This window comes from Phacochoerus africanus, chromosome X (genome assembly GCF_016906955.1).
Source record: "Phacochoerus africanus isolate WHEZ1 chromosome X, ROS_Pafr_v1, whole genome shotgun sequence".
NCBI lineage: Eukaryota > Metazoa > Chordata > Mammalia > Artiodactyla > Suidae > Phacochoerus > Phacochoerus africanus.
This window is the reverse complement of record NC_062560.1, coordinates 127,544,748-127,572,564: the sequence shown is the minus strand read 5'-3', so window position 1 is coordinate 127,572,564 and position 27,817 is coordinate 127,544,748. Positions and strand designations below refer to the sequence as shown.

Genomic DNA, 27,817 nt, shown 5'->3' with positions numbered 1-27,817 from the left:
GCTAGTTTTAGTAGATTCGAAACTACCCTAATGTCCATCGAAATGGATTAAAAATCTGTGACGTATTCACACTATGGAATACTGTACAACAACTGTTAAGTATACTACACTCAACAACTCAATCTGGATGAGGTCACAGATTTAATGCTGAGCAAAAGCCATACACAAACGTGTATATAGTTCATTATTCCATTTATATCATATATAAAAATAGGAAAATCTAATCTATGGTGTTAGAAGTCCCTAATATTTTATCTGCCATTGCTATTGGTAGTATTTCCAAATTCATAACATATTAAACTATGGAAATAAGGAATAAGAGTTAAAATTCCCAGGAATTATTTTTTGTCTTTTGCCTTTTCTAGGGCCACACCCATGGCATATGGAGGTTCCCAGGCTAGGGATCGAATCAGAGCTGTAGCCCCCGGCCTACACCACAGCCACAGCAACGCGGGATCCGAGCCGCGTCTGCAACCCACACCACAGCCCACGGCAATGACAGATCCTTAACCCACTGAGCAAGACCAGGGATCGAACCAGCAACCTCATGGTTCCTAGTCGGATTCGTTAACCACTGCGCCACAACAGGAACTCCAGCCAGGAATTTTATAAATTAATTGTTATTTATAAAACACTTCAAACCATCATGCTCTTTGCTCATTTTTATGGATATACAATCTTTTGTTTTCTTTTTAAGGCTGCATATGCGGCATATGGAAGTTCCCAGGCTAGATGTCATCGAATTGGAGCTGCACTGAGGCCTATGACACAGCCACAGCAACACTGGATCTGAGCCGTATCTGCAACCTATGCCACAGCTTGCAACAATGCCAGATCCTTATCTCACTGAGTGAGGCCAGGGATCGGACCCACATCCTCACAGGCACTATGTCAGGATCTTAACCCACTGAGTCATAACAGGAACCCTGGATATACATCCTTTTTAAGAAATAAGAAATAACAGTTTAGAAGTATTATCAAATGCCAGTAACTCTACAATAGATGATACTCAAACACTGGAAAACACCAGCAAATCTTACTGGATAGTATTGTAATAAAAACATTTGGCTCTCTTAGCAAGGTAAACAGAACTACACAAATCAAACATCAAAATTTCTATTTTAAGGGCTAATTTTGTTTCTTAAACTTGTTATATCTTGAAAGAACACAGGATTTGTATGTTGTATACTGTGCATATATACTTAACATATATATATATATAATTTTCAAGAATGACTCGCCATTAGCAGCATACGGGGCTACAAATATACACTTACAATAAGCAGTAGACTTGTGTTGATATTTGGAATTTCAACACTTTTCACTTAGTGTGCCAGCATTTCCTGTTCTTGTTTTTGACTTAATATTAGTAGCTTTCTTTAAGTCTGTGATATTTCTGTCTACTGTTAAGCTTTATTCTTATGGGAGAATTATAATACTTTTTTCCATTTTGCTGATTTCCCAGCTATATTTCTCAGTATTTGATATTCAGAAAAATGTATAAATTTCCCAATAAAGGCCAGGAAGGAATTTCCATATAGAAACAATGGCCATGACAATGGTTACACTGATGGGGGTTGTGATTGAAAGTGACACAACTATTGCTTCTGGGTGCTGATTATATGGAATGTGAGTCTGGTGTTCAAAAAATAGGCATGTTCGCAAGAACTTATAGCCTGGGGACTAAAACCCTTCTTTCATTTTTAAAAAGTATAGTTAATTTTAAAATATTATATTGTTTTCAAGTGCACAACATAGTGATTCCATGTTTTAATAGATTATACTCCACACACACACACACACACACGTCATATTGTCTTTATGCATTCATCTGTTGATGGACACTTAGTTGCTTCCATATTTTGGCTATTACAAATAATGCTGCTATAAACATGAGGGTGCAGTTATCTTTTTGAAATAGTGTTTTTATTTTCTGCCAATATATACCCAGGAGTGGAATTGCTGGATCATACAGTAGTTCTATTTTTAAACATGAGGGTGCAGTTATCTTTTTGAAATAGTGTTTTTATTTTCTGCCAATATATACCCAGGAGTGGAATTGCTGGATCATACAGTAGTTCTATTTTTAGTTTTTGAGGATCCTTCTTACTGTTTTCTATAGTGGTTGCACCAATTTACATTCCAAATAACAGTGTACTAGAATACTGTGGTTCCCTTTTCTTCATATCCTTGCCAAATTTGTAATTCATGGTCTTTTTGATGATAGCCATTCTGACAGGTATGAGATGATATCTCATTGGGGTTTTGATTTGCATTTCCCTGATGATTAGTGATATTGAGCATCTTTTCATGTGACCCACTGTTGGCCATCTGTGTGTCTTTGGAAATATGTCTATTCAGGTCTTCTACCCAATTTTAAAGAGTTTTTTTTGGGTTTTTTGATATTGAGTTATATGAACTGTTTATATATTTTAGGTATTAACCCCTCATCAGACATATCATTTGCAAATATTTTTTCCCATTCAGTAGGTTGTATTTTTTTGTTTTATTTATGGTTTCCTTTGGTTTAAGTTTAATTGGATCCCATTTATTTACTTTTGCTTTTGGTTCCTTTGCTTAAAGAAACAATCCACAAATGTATTGCTAACACTTATGTCAGAGAATGTTCTGCCTATGTTTTCTTCTAGGAGTTTTATGGTTTCCAGGCTTAAATTTAGATATTTTATCCATTTTATTTTTTATGTGGTGTGAGAAAATATTCTGATTTCATTCTTTATACATAGCTGTCCAATTTTTACAGCAGTACTTACTAATGAGACTGTCTTTTCTCCACTGTATATTCTTGCCTCCTTTGTTGTAGATTAATTGGCCATAAGTGTGTAGTTTATTTCAGGTTTTTCTATCCTGTTCCATTGATCTATGTGTGTGTTTTTGTGCCAGGACCATACTTTTTTGATTACTGTAGCTTTGTAGTATAGTTTGAAGTCAGGGAGCATGTTACCTCCAGTTTTGTTCTTTTTTTTCTCAAATTGCTTTGCCTATTCAGGGTCTTTTTTGGGTCCATACAAATTGTAGGATTATTTGCTCTAGTTCTGTAAAAAATGTCATGGTTATTTTGATAAGGATTAAATCTGTGGATTTCTTTTAGCAGTATGGACGTTTTAACAATATTATTTCTTTTAATCCAGGAACATGGGATACTTTCTATTTATTTGTTTAATCTTCCATTCCTTCATCAGTGGCTTATAATTTTCAGAATATAGGTATTTTACTTCCTTGATTAAATTTATTCCTATGTATTTTAATCTTTTTAATATGATTATAATTGTGATTGTTTTCTTGATTACATTTTCTTATAGTTTTTATCAGTGTATATAACAGCAATAGATTTCTGTATATTAATCTTGTAGCTTAAACTTTACTGAATTAATTTATTAGTTCTAATCATTTTTTGTTGGTGACATTAGCATTTTTTCTATATAGCATCATGTCATCTGCAAATTTTAACAATTTTACCTCTTCCCTTCCAATTTGGAAGCCTTTTATTTCTTTTTCTTGCTGATTGCTATGGCTAGGAATAATTCCCACTCAATTATGGTGTATAATCTTTTTTGTAATATATCAGTGGTTTGGTTTGCTAATATTTTGTGGAGGATTTTTGTATCTATCTTCCTCAGAGATATTGGTCTGTAATTTTTTTTGTAGTGTCTGTGTCTGATTTGGGTATCATGGTAATAGTGGCCTTGTAGAATGAATTTGGGGATGTTTCCTTCTCTTCAATATTCTGGAATAGTTTGAGAAGGATAGTTATTAATTCTTTATGTGTTTGGTAGAATTCCCCCTATGAAGCTGATTAGTCCTGGACTTTTATTTGTTGGGAGTTTTTTGATTACTGATTCAATTTCACTACTAGTGATCAGTCTGTTCAGATTATCTATTACTATCTGACTCAATTGTGAAAAAGCATGTTTCTAGGAACTTATCTATTTCTCCTAGATTCGATTTGTTGGCATATAACTGTTCAGTGTGGTATTCTCTTATGATTTTTTTTATTTCTGTGATACCATTGTAATTTATCCTCTTTTATTTCTTATTTTGTTTTTATAGGCCCTCTCTTTTTTCTTAATGAGCATAGTTTAAAGGCTTATCAATTTTATTTATCTTTTCAAAAAAGCCACCTCTTGTTTTCATTGATCTTTTCTGTCATTGATCTTTTCTGTCATTGTTGGGTTTTCTTTTAGTCTCTTTAATTTATTTCCCCTATTATCTTTATAATTTCCTTCCTTCCACTGACTCTGACTCTGGGCTTTGTTTATTCTTCTTTTCCTTATTCCTTTAGATGGTAGTTTAGGTTGTTTATTTGAGATTTTTATGGTTCCTTTAGATAGGCTTGTATTGCTATAAACTTCCTTCTTAGAACTGCTTTTGCTACATCCCATAGATTTTTTGAATGTTGTGTTCTCATTTTTCCTTTGTTTCAAGGTATTTTCAGAATTCATCTCTGATTTTTCATTGACCTATTGTTTTTTTTTTAGTAGCAAGATGGTTAGTGTCTATGTGTTTGTATTTTCTCCATTTTTCTTCCTATAATTGATTTCTAGGTTTATATTTTTGTGGTCAGAAAAGATGCTTGATATAATATCTATCTTCTCAAATTTATTGGGACTTACTTTGTAGTCTAGCATGCAATCTATACTAGAGAACTTGCATGTGCACAGAAAAGACAGTGTATTTGTCTGGTTTTGGATGAAATGTCCTTTAGATATCTATTAAGTCTAACTGGTCTAGTGTGTCCTTTAAGGACATAAACCCCTTATTTCTTAGTGTGGGCAATTAGGATATTTTATAAAATTATCCCAGTTTCTCTTTAGTGTGTAAGTCCAGAGATACCATTAATTCCCTTAACACTCCTTGCTCTTATATGTTTTTTTTTGCCTTTGCTATATTGTTCTTTCACTAAGGATGTCCTTCTTTCACCTACTAAAGGTGACCTTAAATTCTGAGTATCATCTACTTTATGAATCCTTCTCTAACATTGTACTCTGAGCAGAATCAATAGCATCCCCTTCTGGTTTCACCTAACACTTGTTTTTGTTCCACTAGTCTGCCTTGTTCTCATATTTAGGCTTGTACTATAACTATTGTGCAATCTTAGTCTTCCTCAATAGGTTGTGGGCATCCTGGTGGTGCTTACTGTGCCTTAATAACCTTTTTTTACAACTACAGGTTCACACCGTGAGAAGACAATCAGGTAGTTTTCAATTGTTTTGAATATATTTCTCCCTGTTCCTTCTCTTCCTTTTACTTCATGTCTTTCCTGCTTTGACTTCTAATGTGTGAAAAGAGAATATTTTTCCCTCCATTAAATCTTCTGTTCCCACACATTGTCAAAGAAATGAAATCATTGCTTTTTGCATAAAACAAGTTGCCACTGTGGGCCCAGTGAAGTTTTTGCACAATTTATTGTCACACCTGTACTAGAACATGCTAGGATTTCTAGGGCTAATATTCAGGATTGTATGCTCAAGGTACTCAGTGTAAGTAAAGAGATTCCAGTGTAAGTAAAGAGATTCAGCAAGAAATCCCTTTTCTTTATTAGGGGTAGAAAATATTTTCCATCCCCTACCCTTTTCATGAACAGAAATGTTCTGTTCTAGTTTTTACATTGTCAAACTCTTAGGTTTATTGGGCAGAACACTGCATTGCCCTTTAAACATAGGGAGTTATAACAACATTAACAGCAAGGATAAGAAGACATATACAGGTGATATCTATCTGCTTAGGAATAGTAGAATCCCAAACATATATATTAAAGATGGAAGGCACTGGGGAAAATGAGAGGGCAAGGACCTTGTCAAATCACATTTCATTAAGCAGCCCTGTCACAGTCCTCACCTAATAATCATCATAGTATAAATTTTAGGTAAGGGTGTGAGAAGAGTCCTGAGGAGAGGATATCCTTTTCTTCTTGGTAATACTAGTTTAAAGATCTCAATTCCAGTTCAGAGCCCTAGATACCCCATAGGCAGCAGAGGATGTTTTGTTTCCAAAGCTGAATCACAGAAGACCATAGCCATCTATAGAAAATCTCTGGACCAGAGGTTACAAGTTGATAGTTTGCAGGTATCATTTATTCGATCCATACAGTGTTAATAACTTTAAAAATAATCTACCAAGAGTTGAAATTTGGGAGATGTAACATAAAATTCCAAATTTCTATATTATTTTATGAAATCAGAATATTGAACAACATTGGGCTCAAATTCCTACATGGCAAGAACCAGCTAGGGCTGAATAGTGGCTATCTCTTTTAGATGGGCACTTTCTACTTTCTCCCTGAAACAGGGTCTAATGTTAGTTGCTAGTAATCAACTCACTTACATTCTTGTTTTACATGTGGTAGAATTAAGAGTTCCCAGTTGTGTTAGGAGGAAAGTGACATAGTTCTTGCACTCATAGCTATAATTTTTTTAAGTAAATAAAATATAGACTGAACAGACTGTTTCAAAAAATGTATAATTTGCATTTCTTAATAAAAAAGAAGACTATTTCTACATTGTTACTATGCATACAAAGTATGCCTTTGCTGAAAAATAAAATTTGATATCAACATTGTGCAATCATAAAAAAACATAATTGATGTATTAAAAATTGTACAATGAAAATCTTAATTTTACAAAAGAGACTTGAAGTTCAACAGGGTTTTTTTTTTTTTTTTGTCTTTTTAGTGCTGAAACTGTGGCATATGGAAGTTTCCAGGCTAGGTGTCAAATCGGAGCTGTAGCTGCCGGCCAACACCACAGCAACACCAGATCCAAGCCATGTCTGCAATCTACACTGCAGCTCATGGCAACGCTGGATCCTTCACCCACTGAGCAGGCCAGTGATTGAACCCACATCCTTGTGGATACTAGTTGGGTTCGTTACTGTTCAGCCATGATGGGAACTCCTCAACAGGTTTTATATTTGAATGTGTACAACTAAGTATTGCAGCTAGGAAATTCAGTTATGTATTAATGAAACAATAAACCTTTGTAGGGATCAAAATATTTTATAGATGCCAAGTTTATAAAGATGTCTTGAATTGGAATAGAAAGTATACATTGAACCAGAAGTATTTTTTTCATTAGTTGAAGAAATATCTGAGACCATATACAGGGCATAATATATGGAAAAGTTAGATTTCTTGTGGCATTTTCTTTCGTCACTTATGAGAGCACAGATTAAAAAATACCATAACTTCAATGAGAACTGTTATGTGATTTGCTTATAAGTCCTAAAAAGTGTAACATAAGCAGATCACAATTAATACACATAAGTATTAATGTCAGACTGTTATGAAATATATATCCAATTTTGCAAAGTTTCATAGGGATACAGAGTTTATATTTGTTCATTGGTAAATTCACTAGCAATTATTTGCTTCATGGTAAGAGTTTAAAAGAGAATATTATGGACATAATAGTTGCCCCCATGAGCTGGAGACCACCCTCCCCCCATTGACTTGAACAAGAAACAGCTCAAAGCTTGAATTTGAACAGTGTAGTTTTCAGCTTCCCTGTATTATGAGCCTAAATGTCTGAGTTAAGGCAAGGAACTGATGGCAAATATAAAACTCACTGTACAGAGAGTTAATTTTTGTCTGGAAAGAAAGCAACTCTCTTCCTTTAAGATACTGACTAAAACTAAATAGCTTCACTCCTCATTTCCTTACCTACACACCTGTTAAAATTAATCTGTATTAAATTCTATAGTTGACATTGGAATTCCAAATATAAGATCTGATATTAACACTCTGGTGCAGAAGAAATGGTGGCAGGTTTCTGGTTTACAAATCAAAGCAGTAACATGATGGAGGATTATGTAAGAAAAAGAATATGTATATGTGGGTCACTATATATATGACTGTATCACTTTGCTGTACAGTAGAAATTGACAGAACACTGTAAATCAACTATAATGGAAAAAATAAAAATCATAAAAAAGAAAAAAGTTTCAAAATAAAATTGTAATAAAAGTTGTTTTAATTTGGAACTTTTCATTTTAAATTTAAAATATCCCTAGTAAAAGGCGAAAGATTTATGTGATCTGAAGAGGGTTCGATCCCTGGCCTTCTCACCGTGTTAAGGATCTGGTGTTGCTATGAGCTGTGGTGTAGGTCACAGATGTGGCTCTGATTCTGCGTTGCTATGGCTGTGGTGTAGGCTGGCAGCTGCAGCTCTGATTCCACCCCTAGCCTGGGCACCTCCATATTCCATGGATGCAGCCCTAAAAATACAAAAAAATAAAAAATAAAAAATAAAAAAAATCCCTAGTACGATTTTTTTACCTTATTTCATATACTCACACCCTAATTAATTAAAGAAAATTTAATGACATTTCTGGTAGCTTATTGTTCTTACAACTAGCCTATTTGGCTCAGTTAAGATGCCTCTCTATTTCCTGAGGCATTTGAGTTTGTGACATCTGCATTATTTTAACCATTTTAACTATTTAATATATTTTAACCATTCCTTCCCTTGCCTCTACTCTACCCCCCGCCCCCGCCCCCAGAGAAGGAAAGGTTTAACAATTTCTTGACAGTCCAAAAGGTTGTGAGTCATTGACGGAAGAGACCATTTTGGGTTTATTTCTGTGTGTCCAGCATAAACTATTAGTAATTATTCAATGAGTGCTTAATACATGCATAGGTATATGTACTTTAGTTGAAGACAGACCACATACCCAAATCTCTTTTGGGATAGTTGTATTTCAACCTCTTGCAAGTTTAGTATCAAAGGTGATCATTTTCCTTTCCCTTCAACTTCTCCTTCCTGACTTTTTTCTGCCTTAGATGCCTATACAACAGCTGAAGTGGTTTATTCTTGGACTCTTGGGAAGAACAAATCCGTGGAAGTGGCCCAGGATGGCTCTCGACTCAATCAATATGACCTGCTGGGCCATGTTGTTGGGACAGAAATAATACGGTCTAGTACAGGTATTTATTTATTTTATATAATAAGCATTTTTGTAACCTGTACCACATACCATTGAATGTTTTAAGTGCTTATAATAACTTAAGGTAACAAAACAGTCTTGTGGTCTATGTACTATTATCAAAAGGAAACTGAGGCATAGAGATGTTTAGTAATTTGTTCCATGTCAGTTATGTAATGTCAGAGCCCAAATGTGAACTGAGGCGGATTGGCTTCCAAGGCAATGCTTTTAGCTATGATGCTCTGCTATCTCTTGGTGAGTCAGAAAATCAAGCTCATTAGGGCTGGACTGTGGTAGAAGAGAAAGCAGAGGGAAGCCATGATGGTGGGATAGTTAAACTTTGATACTAAAGGTTTCATGAAATTATTTGCTTAACTCTGCTAATACAGAGGTGGCCAGGTAATAACCCCAGGAGAAGCCAGGTGCACAGCCAGGAGGTCCAGGAATGAGCCATGGAATTATTTTCTTAAGTGAATCACCCATATCAGAGATAAGTCTGTCTGGCAAACATTGCTAGATCCTCTCAATAGCTATTTCTTGGACATTGGTAAATGGAACTTAGAGACCTGTTCTGTAGACTCAAGTCCTATCTCTTTGAAAACTGACCAGTTACAGGCGCCTGAGGAAGGAAGAACTCTGAATCCCAACTAACTTTAGGGTATTTGGCAAAATGGTAGTATATCTTGGGGGCCCACATATCTTACAACATTTTTTGCCGTGAAAGAGTGGGAACTTTCAACATTTGTCTCCTGAAAGATCTGAGTCCACAATTATAAATGAATTAGGGTGCTCTTGTCCTTTTATGTCGTTAGCTCTCCTTGTGGTATTTCCTCTCCTTGTAGTGTTGCAGTATGTGTGCACTCTGTTCTCCCTCCATTCTAGGACCAGTGGAGGGAACCTTAAAAAAAAAAAGCAGCTTTGAAATGAATTTAAAGGATAACAGGATTAGAGATTCAGAATTTGTTGTGAGTAAAGGCTCTTCTTGAGAGAGGCAGTGTGAAGGCTCAAAACACCACAGGTTTTTGAGAACATAACATCTTGAATGTTAGCTGGTGTGTGTGTGTGTGTGTGTGTGTGTGTGTGTGTGTGTGTGTGTGTGTCAGGGGAGGCCCCTATCTGGTCAGTTCTGCTCTCCAAAGGAGGAGGAATGAGCAGGACCTTTAGTGCTTGCATGTGCAAAATGTTTTTTTTTTTTTTCTGTTGTGCTGCGACTCTTGTATTTTTGAGCAGAAGCCACTCTGGGGTGCTCCTGCTGCTGCAACCAAACTCCCATCTGAGATCAGACTCTCCTCTTCTTCCAACCCCAACTTGTGAGTAAAGAGTACCCAGGCTCCTGAGGAAGACCATACATCTCAACACAGCAAGGCAGGTCCCTAGAGACCAAGGGCATCCTTGGGGTCCAAGAGGTCCACCCTGCGGAAGGGAGAGAGTTCCTGGGGCTACCATCTGTTCACTGTTATCCCTGGTTCACTTCCCCATGTTTCCTTGGCATTCCTTACCTAGTATCAACTTTTGAGACCCATCATTAGCCATTCAAGCAGCCCCATTTCATTTGGTTAAACCACTGTTGTTTACTCTTTATCACACAGGTAATACATGTTCATGATTGAAAAATTAGAAATTCCTGAGGAACAAAAAACATAAATTAAAATACTCTTTAATTCCATCATCTAGAAAAAAAGTTTTTAGAAGAATTTTCTACATTAGCTGATTGTTATACATTGTGGCATGTAAACTTCAAGAATGCTCCTTTGCAGAATTCCCATTGTGCAGCAGAAACGACTCTGACTAGGAACCATGAGTTGTGGGTTCAACCCCTGGCTTCACTCAGTGGGTTAAGGATCTGGCATTGCCGTGAACTGTGGTGTAGGTCACAGATGCAGCTTAGATCCTGAGTTGCTGTGGCTGTGGCTTAGGCTGGCAGCTGCAGCTCTGATTTGACTCCTAGTCTGGGAACTTCCGTATACTGTGGGTGCGGCCCCCAAAAAAGCAAAAGAATCCTCCTTTGTGCCTTTTTTTTTTTTTTTTTGGCTACACAGGCAGCATGTGGAAGTTCCTGGACCAGGAATCGAACCCACCCATGGCAGCAACCCAAGCTGCTGCAGTCACAACCCACTGTACCACAAGAGAAATACCTTCTGCATTTTTATAGAAATGTTTTTATGTAAATGGGACCGTGATTTTTTTTTTTTTTTTTACTTTTTCAGGGCTGCATTCATGGCATATGGAGGTTCCCAGGCTAGGGGTCTAATTGGAGCTACAGCTGGCAGCCTACACAACAGCCACAGCAACACCAGATCCGAGCTGCATCTGTAGCCTACACCACAGCTCATGGCAGTGCCAGATCCTTAGCCCACTGAGTGAGGCCAGCGATGGAACCCTCACCCTCATGGTTCCTAGGATTTGTTTCCACTGTGCCACGACGGGAACTCTGGGACAATGATCTTGATACTGTTTTATACACTTTTTATATAATTTTATATTGTAAGCATGTTTTCTTGTCATTAAATGCTCTCATTATCAGTGTATGAGCATACCAGATTCCCTTCACTCTTGGCAACACAGATGTTATAAATTGAATTATGTCTCCCCAATAGGTCTGTTGAAGACCTGAGCCCCCAGTACCTAAGAATGTGACATTATTTGAAATTAGGGTTATTGCAAATATTAGCTAACAATTGTAAATTTGTTTTGAAGACATGATACAGTGTACATCAGTAAGAGGTGATTTAATATGTTAAAATTCATTTTACGCAATTCAATATTATGCAGGTATAAGGATAAGGGAGTTCAGGGAGTTCCTGTTATAGTGCAGTAGAAACGAATCTGACTAGGAACCATGGGGTTGTGGGCCTTGCTCAGTGGGTTAAGGATCTTGCGTTGCTGTGAAATGTGGTGTAGGTTGCAGACGCGGCTTGGATCTGGTGATGCTGTGGCTGTGGTATAGGCTGGCAGCAATAGCTCTGATTAGACCCCTAGCCTGGGAACCTCCAAATGCCATGGGTATGACTCTAAAAAAAAAAAAAAAGAAAAGAAAAAAGGAGTTCAATGGGAATATCTATGGATATACTGTAGAGCAAAAAAAAAAAAGGAAATACAAACACACGAAAAACTGTAGGGGTGTATATATGTTGGTATGAGAATAACATTTCTGGAAGATACACAAAAAGCTGTTAATTATAGTTAATTAAAGGAAAGAAATGAAATGGTTTGAGGGCAGCTTTAGGGAGGGAGAAATTTTGTTGCATATTATTTGATACCCTTTGATTTAGAAACTATGTAAATATTATTAACTCAATAAATGTATATTGTTTTCATGTAACTATAAATTATAAGTGATCCTTTCTGAATTGTGATTTGCACGTCTATGTGGACTCCAACATATTCATGGGAAGCTGAGCTAGAGAATGACTCATAATCTGTAGATGTTCTCTTTCGTAGGAGTGGATTTCTTTCTGAATGGTGTCAGTTCTGAACAAGACTTAATCCTAAATAGAGGGCTCCTGTTCTTTGCTGCAGCTTCAAACATGTGTTAAATAGATGAATGAATTTGCTAAAAATTTATAGCTAGTTGCTCACACTGTTCCCTATTTCAGCACTGATTCCATTTTCCCTCATTTAGAAAGTTTTACATTAATATTTTAAAAGGGGCGTTGGAATGTATGATCTTGGTTTTGCATCTTTCCTAGAAATTTGATCATTTTTCAGAAAAACTGTTTCATTACTGTCACTGTATATATTATTCCTTTAGACATGTACCATGGGTAAATGAACACAAAGAAAATAAGAGCCCAGCGAGTGCATTTTAACCGATTGTGAACACCACTTTGTGAGCGTGGTCATTTTGCATGGATAACCGCCACTGGAGGAAGGTTATACTGGAGCTTTGCTGTTGGCTTCAGCTCCGCTTTGGGCTGGGCCTCTGCATGTAGTCTTTTGTTTGCCAGAGTCGAGGGCAGCTTTCCGAGGTTTGGTTCCCTGTGCCGCTGATGTACACTGCTGACTGCACGTTTGATTAGGCAACTTTGGTGGCAGTGGACCTGGTATCACCTGCAAGATTCATGCATTCGTGGCTGTAAGTTCTGTCCTTTCTTTTGTGCTAGTTGACCCAAATGATCTGGCTGTGCCACTACCTGGAGCATTCCCCAGGAGAGGAGAGCAGTGCTCCTCCTGGGGAATACCTAATAATATGGATCTCTGCCTTTTGGTTTCTTTCTACTGGAGAAACCATAGAGTCAGAAGTATCCTCTAGGTGCGGTGCTGAGCTGGCCTAGAGGAAGGAAAAAGGGACAAAGTGAAACCACTTCTGTTATCCTTCTAATGTGGCTTTTCTAGGGTTTCAAGCCCTGGGTGGGTGGATGTTTCAGCTTTACTGTTTGGATCTGGGATTTTTAACTCTTCGGTGGTTAGTTGTCATGTGACAAGTTTGTAAGGCGAGTGTGGAGAAAAAGAGAACAAGCCAGGTGTTCAGGCAAAGAGAAGAAAATTTATTCAAGGGAAATGGAGAGGGTGACTGATCCTTGAGAAGAGCCAGCTCCCTGCCCTTCTGGCAGGGCCTTCCCATACCCTGCAGATGGGAAATTGATTCCCTGAGGCAGGGGGGGGGGTTAGTTTATCTTTCTCCTGCCACTGGACTCTGGCGGTGACATAGTCATGAGAAATTTGGAGGTGTTTCATGGTAGGGTGGTCTGCTAATCTTGAGAAAGATGGAGGTGTGGGTCCCACGGTGAGTGGGAGAAGGGTCTTGCAGTCTTGGGAAAGTTGGCACCAGCAGTGAAAACAGGATGTCGCTTGAGCAAGGTGGTCAGTCTCATGGATCAGGATAATGAGCCATTTTCACAATGAGCCCCCATATAGCCCCTAACATTCCAGCCTTTTAAATTTAGGATAAGGGCCAAAGATCAATCTTCCGCAGCTGCTTCCTGCTGGACAGGGGCATCGTGGGGGTGAGATAAGAAAAGGCTGGAATGTGCATCAAGGGGGTCTATGTGGGCTCAGAGCTTTTGATAGTTTGGTTGGTGAAGGCTTGTAAGCAGTCCTAAAGAAATTTTGAAAGAAGATGCATTAAACATGGGACGAAAGTTAAAATGAGAGTAAGGAAAAGGACTGGGCTTAAAAAGGGTAGGACCCATGGCATCCAATTTATTTAGCCAGTTTTTCCATGAATTACTGAGGTGTCTAATAAGGGAGGGAAAATAATTTCTGAGTACGGGGTTTGTGGTAGGGAATTGACCTAAGAGAAGAGGGCGTACATACACATGTTCAAAAGGACTGAGGAAAGACAGGGTGGGGTGGGACGTGGTGTAGCCCTAATGTGAGCCAAAGCCCTGAGAAGAAGTTTGGTCCATGGCCTTAGTAATTCTAGAGAGAGTTTGGTTAGGTGCATTTTGAGAATAAATTTTACCTTTTCTGCCTTTCCTGAAGATTGAGGTCTGTAAGGAATATGCTTCCAGGGTATGCCTAGGGACTGGGCTACCTGCTGAGTGATTTGGGAGACAAAAGCTGGCCCGTTATTGGATTGGAAAGAGGGCGGGAGGCCAAGGGGGGGGGGTATGATTTCTCCTATGAGAAACTGTGTTACCTCCGAGGCAGTTTCCTCACAGGAAAAGCCTCAATCCACCCTGAAAAAGTGTCTGCTAGAGGGAGCATGACATTTACTTCTCATGTTGGAGGCATGTGAGTGAAGTCCATTTGCCAATTCTCCCACCTGGGATATGACTGGGAGCCTGATGTGTTGGGAATGAGGGAATAGGCTTTAGGGCCCCCGGTGGTGAGACTGAGGAGCAGATAAAATAAGAGTGAGTGATCTGTTGTAGGAGTGAAAGAAGGTGATAAGATGTCTTAAGAGGTGATAAAGAGGTTTAGTGCCAAGTGTAAGGCTTGATTGTCTGTACAGAATCTGTGTGGCTTGAGAATGGGGAAGGACAAAGCAGCCCTGTTTTTGTAATTAGTCTCCCTATGATTGTCTGTGTCCAAAACTATGGGGTTTGCGGACAAGGAGGGCAATGAGGGTGGGGAAGAGGAAGTGGGGTCAAGAAGCAGTAGCCAGGCTAGATGGGGGCGTGGACCTGGGATAGTGATAGAGGCTTTTATTTTGGAGAGGAGGCCTCTCCCGAGAATAGGAGTAGGGTGTTTTGGGAGTATGAGAAAGGAATGGGAAAATGGGGTATCTTGAAGCATGGAGGCAGAGGCTCAGTAATTCGTGGTGTAGAAATTAAACTGTCAACTCCCACAACAGAGACCTGAGAGACCTTTGTTTTTCCTGAATAGACGGGCATAGCAGAGTAAGTTACCCCCGTGTCGATGAGAAAAGAGATCAGCTTACCTACCACTGTGAGAATTCCCCTGGGCTCCATAGAGGTGATGCGAATTGGGGCCTGAGGCCCTGGGCACTTTCAGTCTTCAGTGGTGAGTCCAAGGAGGCTCAGTAGAGCTGGGTCAGAGGACTCCTGCTTAGGACCTGGAAGAGATGGCCAGATCCCTAGAGGGGAATTTGGGTAGTTGATCTTCTAATGTCCCTTTATGCCACATTTGAAGCAGAGCCCAGGTGGCTTCTTGTCTTTGTTGATTGACAGAAGTTAGGAGCCATGTAGGACAGTGGATAAAAGGTGGTATTTGGCCTGCTCTCGGGCCTTTTCTAGTTTTGCCTGTTCTTCCTGGTTATTGGAAAAAAAATTTTTTTTGGCCTTTTCCAGGGCTGCACCCACAGCATATGGAGGTTCCCAGGTTAGGGGTCGAATCAGAGCTGTAGCCGCCAGCCTACGCCAGAGCCACAGCAACACAGGATCCAAGCTGTGTCTGCGACCTACACCAAAGCTCGTGTCAATTCTGATCCTTAACCCACTGAACAAGGCCAGGGATTGAACCCTTGTCCTCATGGATGCTAGTCGGGTTCATTAACTGCTGAGCCATGACGGGAACTCCTGATTATTGAAAATCTTTAAGGCCAAATTTAAAAGGTATTGTTGAGGGGTTTGAGGAGAAGGAGCCAAGATGCTTTTCGATTTGAGATCGATCAGAAAGGGAGAATAGGACATGAACCCGAACAATGCTTTCTGCCTCAGCTACTTCCAGTAAAGGGAGGAGGGGAGCAGAGAAAGGAGCAGGGCCCTGCTACGAAGCTTCCTGCTTTAAAGTCGTTCAGGACTGGGTATGGGCAGGGGATTTAGGGAGGCTGGTTTAGGACCCAGCCTTAGGACCCTTGGGGTAGAGGGTGGGGCTGAGGCCTAGGAGCTTGCTTCTAGAACAGGTATGGGAGGGAGGTCAGGTTGAGAGGGAGCGTGAGGTGGAGGTTGTGGAACTGGAATTGGATCTGGAACAGCTGCAATGGGATTGGGAATGATAGGGGGTGGGCTGTGGTCAGAAGGGTCAAAGGAATAAGATGAAGAAAAATCTGAACAGGGATCAGGAGAGTTGTATTAGGAGGGTGTGGCCCAGAGAAGTAGAAGAAGATTTACAGAGAGAGTCGAGAGCAAAGAGTGAAGAAAGCCTGAACATAGGGAATTTCGGACCACTTGCCATTGCGATGGGCATTGGGAACCATTATCAAGTCTGTATTGAGGGCAGAGAGAGTCACAATAATAAATAAGTCTTTTTGGTCTAATCTCCTGCTAGAGACCTAGGGCTGGTAGTTTTTGGAGGAGGCATCATCGAGGAGTGGATTTTGAAGGTTGGGATTGAGAATTTCCCATTGTGGACGAATAGGGAGGGTAGACAAGGGTGAGAGAAAAAAAATGAGAAAGGTCCAAGAGAATAGGCGTCCCTGTTCTCAAGGCCTTCTTAGAGGCTAAGAGTTGTCTGCCTTGAAATGGGGGTCCCCTATTTCAAGGGCAGACCGAGTGGGCACAAGGCTGAGGGCTGAAGGCCGGGGGGATGGGGGGGATCCTCCCTGCCTAGCGCTAGGACTTGAGGTGAGAGAAAGAGGATCCTGTAGGACGGGGTTTTACTCACTCTTACAATGGATGGACGAAATGTGAGTGGGTGTGGAGAGTCCAAGAAGCTCATCTCTGTTTCCCGGAACAGTTTGGGAGGGGGAGTCTGCCAGGAGATTTGGATGTAAAGCCTGCCAAGCCAAGGCAGGACTTCCCTTTCTGGGTTTTGGCACCAGAATGTAAGGTGAGTGTGGAGAAGAAGAGAACAAGCAGGGTGTTCAGGCAAAGAGAAGAAAATTTATTTGAGGGAAAAGGAGATGGTGACTGACCCTTAAGAAGAGCCAGGCCCCCACCCTTCTGGCGGGGCCTTTTTATACCCCACGGATGGGAAATTAGATTCCCTGAAGCTGGCGGCGGAGGGAGGGGGGTTTAATTTATCTTTCGTGCAGCTGGACTCTGGTAGTAACCCACGTAGTCATGAGAAAGTCAGAGGTGTCTCACAGTGGGGTGGTCTTGTAATCTTGAGAGAGCCGGAAATGTGTAGTGTACCACGGTAGGGGTTCTCATAGTCTTGGGAAAGTTGTCACCAGCGGCAAAAACAGGATGTCGCTTGAGCAAGGTGGTCAGTCTCATGGGTCAGGATAATGAGCCATTTTGACAATGAGCCCCCAGGTGGGCCCTAACAAGGGTATGTTGCCAGTATTTGGCCTCTGTCTGCCAGTGCTAAATTGAAACACAGAGACAAAGTTTTGGGTAAAGGAGAAAAAAAAAATAGCTTTATTGCTTTGCCAGGCAAAGGAGGGCCACAGCAGGCTAATGCCTTAAAGACTGTGCCCCCCGCTTAGAAAGAATTGCAAGGAGTTTTATATTAAAAAGGAGAAAAACATGTTTTTAGATAGGAATCAGGATTGGGACAAACATGCATTCTTCTTTCTTTGGAGGAATCTTAGACATCAAAGCCGGCGTCAGGAGATCTCAGCCTGATCATGAGGGTGTTCTTCTGGGTTATTGCCTAGAATAACAGTACTTGTGAACAGGGTGTGTTGATCAGAGATTAGAACAGACTAGGAAAGTTCCTGAAAAACATCATGTACTAATAATCTTTAACCCACAGGCCATTATTATGCTCAGGGTGCCTCATCTTTAGCTTATGGGTGATTGTGTTTACAGTGTAGCTAAGGCAGGGAGAAGGACAAGTAAGGACTCTAAGCTGTTCAATTTCAAAGTATTTATTTCAAAATGAAGCATAAGGAATATAACTTTTCTCTCAGGGGTATGAGGTGCCTACATATGAGGTACAACAGCAGTCCTCTTCCACCATGTTGCTGATGATGTTACATCACTTTCTTTGCTTCTTTGGAAGAGAGACAACAAAATAAAAATTGAAGGAAAGAAGGACAGAAAAGGAGAGGTTTAAGAAAATATATTGTTATTTAAAACTGGCTAATTTGATAAGTTTTTGAAAAGTCCACTTGCACTTTTCTTTCAGATCTATACAATATAACATATAAAATATATAATAATCATGAATATAAAATATTTTACATGATCAGATAGGATTAATAGGAAGGAACTCAGGACTGTTAAGACTAAGATGGGGAAGGCAGGAATTCCCCAAGCTAATTAAAGTCCAACTGTTGTTATAAATAAATCTTCAGTGCCTTCTCCGCTGAGAGAAAGAGTGAACAGGACAGGGAAAGAAAGGAGTAGAAATGGACACAGACAAGAGAGACGGGCAGAGGGAGGAAAGCAGGGGACTGGGTGGGGAACAACGAAATAAAATGATTGAAAAAGAAGCAGAGAGAAAGAAAAGAAACTCAAATGTCATAATGAAGAACATATTCTATAATTTTGTATCAGAATTCTTTGTTAAATTTAAAATAAGCCTCCTCATATTTTTTATGTTCACATAAACATCTAGAATGTGAATACACACACAATATGGATTGCATATTGAGAGAGAGCAGTCAGTAATGATGTTAAGGATTTTGATCTGTGCTCCTGAGAACTGCTGTACCATAAACCGAGTGGTTTAAAACAACAGGAATTTATCATCTCCTAACTCTGGAAGCTAGAAGTCTGAAACCAAGGCGTTGAGTGGGTTGGTTCCTTCTGGAGGTTCTGAAAGAGAATTTATTCTTTGCCTTTTTCTTCTAGCTTCTTATGGTTCCTGGCAGTCCTTGGCATTCCATGGTTTGGGCATGCATTGCTCTAATCTGCTTTGTCATCTCATGTTTCCCTGTGTGTGTATCTCTTCTTTCTATAAGAGGGCATCAGGGAGTTCTCTTGTGGTGCAGTGGGTTAAGGATATGGCATTATCACTGCTGTGGTGTGGGTATGATCCCTGGCCTGGGAGCTTCCACATACCGCAGGTGTGGCCATCAGTCATAGTGGATTAGGGCCCATCTTAGTCCTTTAGGACCTCATCTTTAGCCTTGTACTAAAGTAGGTCACATTTTGAGGTACTTGGGGTTAGGAATTCACTATATTTCTCCAGGAGACACAATTCAACCCATAGTAAGTAGGAAGCCCAGGTAGAAAATATACATTGTGGAGTTATTAGAGTTTAAGATATTATTTAAAGATACAGGCCTGGATGAAAATGCCAAGGGAGTGAGACAGGTACAGGTACTGAGTCCTGACCTCCTCAAACATTGAGAATTTAAAGGAACCAGCAAAGGAGATTGGAGAGGTCATGACGTAGGAGGGAAACCAGAAGAACATCATGTCCTAGAAGTTTGGTGAAGAGATTCCTTTCAGGAGGATGGAGTGGTCAATGTATATGATGCTGCTAACAAATCCACTAAGACTGATAATTATTGTACTTAACAACATGGGGTAATAATTAGTACTTTTTACGGGGTTGGTGGGAGGGTATAAAATTACTACTACAAAAACACTTGAAATTCTTTGGAACATAACAGTTCAATAATTGTTCACTCTTATTTTCAAGAGGGGTGATGTGGGCCAGCCCATATCATGCTATGTGAATTTTTGGTTTTAACCAATAAATCCATTCAAATAGCAGAGCATAGTTGTTAGAAAGCATAAGCGGTGGAGCAAAACCATCTGGCCTTGAATTCAGGCTCTACGACTATGTGGATAACCTGTAAATTGCTCAGTCTCTCTTTGCCTCAGTTTATTTTGACCCATAAATGAATATAATAATAATACCTACTTCACAGGGTTGTTGTGAAGATTAAATACTTTAAGAATGTTAAAGTTCTAGAAGAATGTCAATCACACAGCAAATTTTACAGAAGAGATTATTATTATTTACATGAGGACACTAATATAGTTGAATGAACTTGTGTCAGAATTGCTCTGAGCAAGCTGTGTTGTTACACTGTTAGCCTAAATTTTCACCAAAAAAAAAAAACCATCTCTGCATTACTTCATGATCATTAAAGAGATCTGATTATGTGGATCTGAGAGGTGCTGGAACATCTCATTTTGAGTATAAGGTTAAGGAGCTTGGTGAATTGAATTGGAGCCCACCTTGAGCCAACAATGTTTATTTGGCTGCGTAATGTCTAATTTTACTCTTTCTCCAGGAGAATATGTTGTCATGACAACCCACTTCCATCTCAAGCGAAAAATTGGCTATTTTGTGATCCAAACCTACTTGCCATGTATCATGACTGTCATTCTGTCACAAGTGTCTTTCTGGCTCAACAGAGAGTCTGTCCCTGCCCGCACGGTCTTTGGTGAGTGCTGTTTTATGGAAAATAAGGGGGAGTACATTTGCAAAGTGTTATGCTGGGCAGTCACAGTAGGGGTAAGGAAGATGGAAAAATTGTTCCTGGGAGCAACAACACCTGAGCCCTGCATTAGTAACTAAGTCCTTGAATCTGGCGTTTCCAGCAACTGAATTCTTAAAAAGAAGTGGGAATAAGAAGAGTGTTGGAGTAGTAAAATTTATTGAAATGCTTCCTGTCTCAGTCAGGTTTGCTTCAGGACCTGGAGAGGGACAGAGACTTCAGTGAAAAGGAAAGGAAATTATAGTGAGCAGAGCTGGAGAAAGTGAAGGGTGGGAAACTAAACTGAAAACAGATAAGTGGATTGGGGGCTTTTTTTGACCTATTTTTTATATGACCATCTGAGTTTGCTGCTGCTTCTCTAACCTTTTTGAAGGTATCTAATATTCAGTAAGAGCTACACAAAGTTTGAAGGTTTTTACAATAGTACTTACAATTAAATGTTCTTCAATATGAATTTATTGTTCTTTTATATGATATTTGCATATCATTAGCACTTTTCCCTGGAGACTTAAAACACATAAGTCTTTAAAACATTTTCAGAGTTCCCTTCGTGGCTCAGAGGTTGGCAAACATGACTAGGATCCATGAGGATTCAGGTTTGATCCCTGGTCTTGCTCAGTGGTTAAGGATCTGGTGCTGCTGTGGGCTGTGGTGTAGGCTGGCAGCTGTAGCTCCAGTTTGACCCCCTAGCCTGGGAACTCCCATATGCTGTGGGGGTGGCCCTAAAAAGCAAAAAAAAAAAAATTCTACCTGTTTTTTTTTGTTGTTGTTGTTTTAGGAGATAAAGGTTAACTAATTCTTTTAATCTACTAAACTGTCTTGGATATGCTGAGGAATCACACAGATGGCTGATTATCCTACCAATATTCTGAAGCTATGCTGTGTAGATCTAAGATAGTAAGTGATTTTTCAATAATAAGCATTTTAGGTCAGGTACAAGAGGAGACAATAGTGGAGAAAGAGAAAGAATAACCTGTAAAGTAGGAACAAATTATAAAGACTAGAAGGGTGCAAAATCATGGAAGTCAAGAAAAGCGAGTGTTTCAAGAAGCAGGGAGTAATCCTCTGGGGTGAATTCTATATGTTCAGGTAAAATGTAAATAAAAACTGTTTGTTGGGTGTCATGATATGCATGGTTGTTAGTGATTTGAAAATAACAGTTCTAGTGAAATAGGGAAAGCAAAATCTGCATAGGAGTAGGTTAAAGATGCCCAATTTTGGAAATATAACAAACTAGATATACTGAAAAATCTTCCTTTACAAAATCCTAAAAAAAAAAAGAAAAAGCATAGAAAACATTCTTTTTTGATATTTTAGCTCACAATAAATCCTCAGCAGCCCAAATGGACTAAAGAACTGAAAACTGGAATGCTAACCACATGAGCTGATATTGTAGAAGGAAAATGGAAAGATAGACTACTGACCTTGGTAAATAAGAGTTTGAGTTTTAATATTACACAAGAAAGGCTTTGAGCCTAAATGAAATTAAGGTTTAGAACTAGGACTGTGGTAGTAATGGCCTCCAAAGATAGCCATGTCATTATCTCTGAAATTTGTGAATGTTATCTTTTATGATAAGAGGACTTTGCAGATTTGAACTTAGTTAAGGATTTTGAAATGGGAGACTATCTTGCATTACCTGGATAGGCTCTAAATGCAACCACAAATGTCCTTATAGAGTGAGGCAGAGAGATATTTGGCTGGAGGCAATATGATGAAGGAAGCAGGAGAGATTTGAAGATGCTATGCTTTGAAAGAGGAGGAAGGGACTCATGAGCCAATGTGACTCTAGAAGCTGGAAAAGGCAATGGATTCTCCCTCTAGAGCCTTCAGAGGGAGTAAAACCCTGCTGACACCTTGAATTTAGCCCAGTAAAAGTGACTTCAGACTTCTGGCCTCCAGAATTGTAAGAGAATGTATCTGTGTTGTTTTAAGCCACATAATTTATGATAATTTGTTACATAAGTCATAAGAAACATATAAAAGGGTTCACCTCCATAAATCTAATACTATTGAAGGGTTATGACCTTCATGCAAAAGAGCACTACAAATACAGGGAGATAATGAGGAAGCATATCTATTTTGGCATGAGCTCTATGTAAAATATAGGCTTCCTTAAAAATTTATTTTTTAACTCGGCCTCACATGAGTTTAGAGTTCATATTTATAACACTAACTGCATTGATGTGAGAGCCTCCAAGATAAAATATTAATTTAAAATTATGCAGAATTTTTATGTAAGGACAAAGAGCCAAGGATAGCCAGTATCCTCCTAAAGAAGAACAAAATGGAGGAACTTGTCTGTAAGATGTAGAAAATGATTAAAAAGCTATAGTAATTAAGACAGTGTGTTATTGGTACAAGGTAAAGAAAAATAAATGAAACACTATAGAGAGTAAAAATAGACCCACAAATATGAAAACCTGACTTATGACATAGATGACATTGCAGAGAATTAATTTGACATTCATCATGGTCTTTCTTAAATATAAAAGCTAAAAATATAATGCTCTTAGAACTCAATATAAGGCAATATATTTGCAACCTTTGGAAGGCAGAAATTCCTTAGTGCACAAAAAAAGTAATAACAATGAAGAAAATAAGTAGGAGTACCTGTCGTGGTGCAGCAGAAACAAATCTGACTAGGAACCATGAGGTTGCAGGTTCAATCCGTGGCCTCCCTCAGTGAGTTAAGGATCCGGCGTTTCCCCAAGCTGTGGTGTAGGTCGCAGACATGGCTCGGATCTGGTGTTGCTGTGGCTGTGGCATAGGCTGGCAGCTATAGCTCAGATTAGACCCCTAGCCTGGGAACCTCCATATGCCACGGGTGCAGCCCTAAAAAGCAAAAATAAATAAATAAATAAATAAATAAAAAGAAAGAAAGAAAAAAATAAAATAAGTATAAATTAGACTTCATCAAAATTAAAACTTTCCATTCATCAAAGGATAACATTAAGAAAATGAAAAGGCAAGCCACAGACATAGAGAATATATGTTTTATATGTACGGATCTGACAAAGTCTATGGAGCTCCTACAATTTAATAATGAAAATACAAAGAATCCAATTTTAAAAAATTAGAAAAAGGAAAGAACAGACCTTTCATGAAGAATATATATAAATGCCCATAAGCACATGAAAAGATACTTAACATCATTTTATATCAAGAAATGCAATTTTTGGGTCTTTTTTTTTAATCTTTTTTTTTTAGGGCTGTATCTGTGGCATATGGAAGTTTCCAGGCTAGGGGTTGAATTGGTGCTACAGCTGCCAGCCTACACCACAGCCACAGCAACATGAAATCCCAGGCACATCTGCGACCTACACCACAGCTCACAGCAATGCTGGATCCTTAACTCACTAATTGAGGCCAGGGGTCGAACCTGCGTCCTCATGGATGCTAGTTGGGTTCATTACTGCTGAGCCACAATGTTAACTAAGAAACGCAATTTAAAACCACTTGGAAACATCACTTTATAAACACTAGGATGGCTAAAATTAAAAAGAGTTGACAATTCCATATATTTGTGACATTGAAAAGCAATTAGGATTTTCATACACTTCTAGTGAGGATATAAAATGGTACAACCACTTAGGAAAAAGAGTTTGACTCTTATAAAGTTAAAAATACATTTACCCTAAAATCTAGGTATTTCACTCCTAGATATGTATTCATGTGAAATGAAAACATATATCCATAAAAGGCTTTACAAGAATATACATAACCACTTTATTCATAAAAGCTCCAAACTGGAAAGCATAGAAATGTATATCAATGAGTGAATATTGTAGTATATTCATAGAGTGGAATAACAAATATTGATTTATATTAAAATATGGTTGAATATCAAAAATTATGTCAAACTAAGAAGCCAAACACAAAATAGTACATAATATATAATTTTATTTATATGAAATTCCAAAACAGGCAAAACTAAGCCATGATATTAGAGACCAAAAACCAAAGCAGTGCTTTCCTGTGGGATGGTGGATTGAGTGAAAATGGGCATATCTTGATTGGGGTAGTTACACATTTATGTACATATGCTCATTTTGAAATGTACAAACTTTTAATTTTATTGGATATAAATTATAACCCAGTTAAAAAATACAGACCTATTGGGACTCTAGATATTTGAGTTATCAAACTTTCAAAATAGCTGTGATGAATGCGTTTAAGTAGTTGAAAGAAACATGAGAATTCTAGCATGTAAATGATGTGGGGGGAAAGAGGGAGCATGCATGAGAGAGCAAACACATTTGGAATTCTAAAACTGGAAAAAACAGATTAAAACCTCAGTAGTTTAGATAAGATTGAAGGGAGAACTCATGAACTGGAAGAAAATACCTAGACAAAAAATGTAGAAAATGCATGAGGGAAAAATGACATATATGATTTATTAAGAAGGTTGAACACAGAAGTAATTGTTATCTCAGAAGGAGAGAAGTAAGCAAATGGAGCAGAAGCAGTTTTTGGAGAGATAATGGCAGAATGCTATCCAAACCTGATGAAGGACATAAAGGCACAATTATAAAAGCCCTATGAACCCAAGTAGGATAACTTAAAAGACACACAAACAGATACATTATAGTGAAACTTCTGAAAACAAAGGAAAAAAATCTTAAAAGCCGCCTGGGAAAAAGTACACTGATTTATTTTATTTATTTATTTGTTTGTTTGTTTGTTTGTTTGTTTTTAGGGCCACACTCACTGCACATGGAAGTTCCTAGGCTAGGGGTTGAATTGGAGCTACAGCTGCTGGCCTACACCACAGCCACAGCAATGCAGGATCCGAGCCACATCTGCCACCGACATACACCACATCTAATGGCAATGCCAGATTGGATCCTTAACCCACTGAGTGAGCCCAGGGAATCAAACCCTCATCCTCATGGATCCTAGTCAGGTTCGTTAACCACTGAGCCATGAAGGGATACCAGTTGAGTTTAACAGAAACAATAAAGACATTTATAGACAAAAGAAAAAATGTCCACCAAATATTCATTCTCATTAAATCCTCACCAACAGGAGTTCTTCAAGCAAAAGGAAAATTATCCTAGAAAGTAGGTTTAAGATACATTATAAAAGGGGAGTTTCCGTTGTGGCTCAGCAAGTAATGAACCTGACTAGTATCCATGAGGATGCAGGTTTGATCCCCGGCCTTGCTCCATGGGGTAAGGATCTGTCATTACCGTGGCTATGGCATAGGCCAGCAGCTGCAGCTCCAATTCAACCCCTACCCTGTGAACTTCCATATGTCATAGGTGTGGCCCCTTAAAAAAAAAGCAAAAAATAGATGCATTATAAAAGAATAAAAATAATATGTAGATAATGCTAAATGGCTACTGAATATATGATAATGGCTTATAGGGTATACATATATTTAGAATAAAAGACTAGACCACAGTAAAATCTATGTAAGTTGAGATGGGATACATGGAGATAAAATGTCTAAGGACTTTTATTGTCAAGGAAATGTGTAAAAGTAGCACTTAATACTTAATTTTTATAAATCAAAGATTCATGCAGACTGAAACTATCATATGTCTGATGGGAATGTCAAATATTACAACCACTTAAGAAGCCATTTTCTTATATAAGGTTAAATATATGCTTACCATATAATTATGCAGTTCCATCCCTGGGTGTTTACCAAGAGAAGTGAAAGCATATGCTCACACAGACTTATGCAAATCTTCCTAGCTGCTTTATACATAATAGTTGAACATTGGAAGCAGTCCATATGTCCATTAATAGGTGAAGAGATGAACAAATTATGCTATCTCAATACAGTGGAATACTACTCTGAAATTAAATAGATTCATCAACATGAATGGACCTAAAGGATATTTTTTTGGGTGTACTTATGGTGATATCTCTTTATTTTTAGTTTTTTCAACTGAAAAACTAGTTTATTTTTAATATATTAGTTTCAGGTATATATCAGTGATTCAGAAGTTTTTATAGATTATCCATTTAAAGTTATTGTAAAATATTGTATCTATTCCCTGTGCTATACCTTGTATCTTATTTATTTTATACATAGTAGTTTGGACCTCTTAGTCCTCTACCCTTATCTTGCCCCTGCCCTCTTCCCCACTGTTAACCACTAGATTGTTTTCTATACCATGAGTATGTTCATGTTTTCTTATATTCATTTGTTTGTTTTACTGAACCTAAAGGATATTAGGCTGAGTAAAGGAAGCCAGACATAAATGAATGCATACTATGTGATACTTATATGAAAATTTAGTGAGAAAAACTTAAACCATGTTGAAAGAAAGCAGAGCAGTGGTCACTTGGGGCCAAGGATGGGATGGAATGGTCACTAAGGAATCTTTGGGGTGACTGAAGTATTCTGTAGATGATACCTAAGAGAAAATATGGAGAGGGGTATCACCAGCTAGTAGAAGTCTCAGAGAATAGATTTCACAAGACTATGATATAATGGTCTAAAGTGTACCAGAGTATCTAGACAAAGTTCTCAATGCTACTCAGCAGGATCTCCTTGTAAATCTATTCTAAGTTGTGTCTGATAAGCCCAAGATCCCGATCCCTCCCACTCCCTCCCCTTCCCATCAGGCAACCACAAGTCTTTTCTCCAAGTCCATGATTTTCTTTTCTGAGGAGATGTTCATTTGTGCTGGATATTAGATTCCAGTTATAAGTGATATCATATGGTATTTGTCTTTGTCTTTCTGGCTCATTTCACTCAGTATGAGATTCTCTAGTTCCATCCATGTTGCCGCAAATGGCATGATGTCATTCTTTTTTATGGCTGAGTAGTATTCCATTGTGTATATATACCACATCTTCCGAATCCAATCATCTGTCGATGGACATTTGGGTTGTTTCCATGTCCTGGCTATTATGAATAGTGCTGCAATGAACATGCGGGTGCATGTGTCTCTTTTAAGTAGAGTTTTGGAACTTTGTCTAGATACTCATGTTGCAACAGAACAAAGGGTGGGGAAAAATGTAATTGTAATGTATACATGTAAGGATAACTTGATCCCCTTGCTGTACAGTGGGAAAATAATAAAAAAAAGAAACTAAGTAAAGAGAAAGAAAAAAGTGTACCAGAGATAAGGAAAATATGGACCCCTGCCTCTTGAGCACTTGATTCTGAATGATCAACCACCTTTCAAGAAGTGAAATAGCACACACAAAAGGAGAGTTAGGTTTCAGTTAAGATCAAGAGAGATGTGCATTCAGAAAAGGGGTTGAGGAGATGGGTTTATTTGCTGG

General features: G+C 38.6%; 1 protein-coding gene across 1 annotated transcript in view; it reads left to right on the top strand.

Annotated features, from left to right (window-relative positions):
• Positions 1–27,817, top strand: part of GABRA3 (gamma-aminobutyric acid type A receptor subunit alpha3) — a 218,160-nt gene that overhangs the window by 168,907 nt on the left and 21,436 nt on the right. The window contains exons 7-8 of the mRNA XM_047765626.1: positions 8,795–8,938; positions 20,363–20,515. Coding sequence (XP_047621582.1) covers positions 8,795–8,938; positions 20,363–20,515 — 297 coding nt within the window. The remainder of the gene's footprint in view (positions 1–8,794; positions 8,939–20,362; positions 20,516–27,817) is intronic.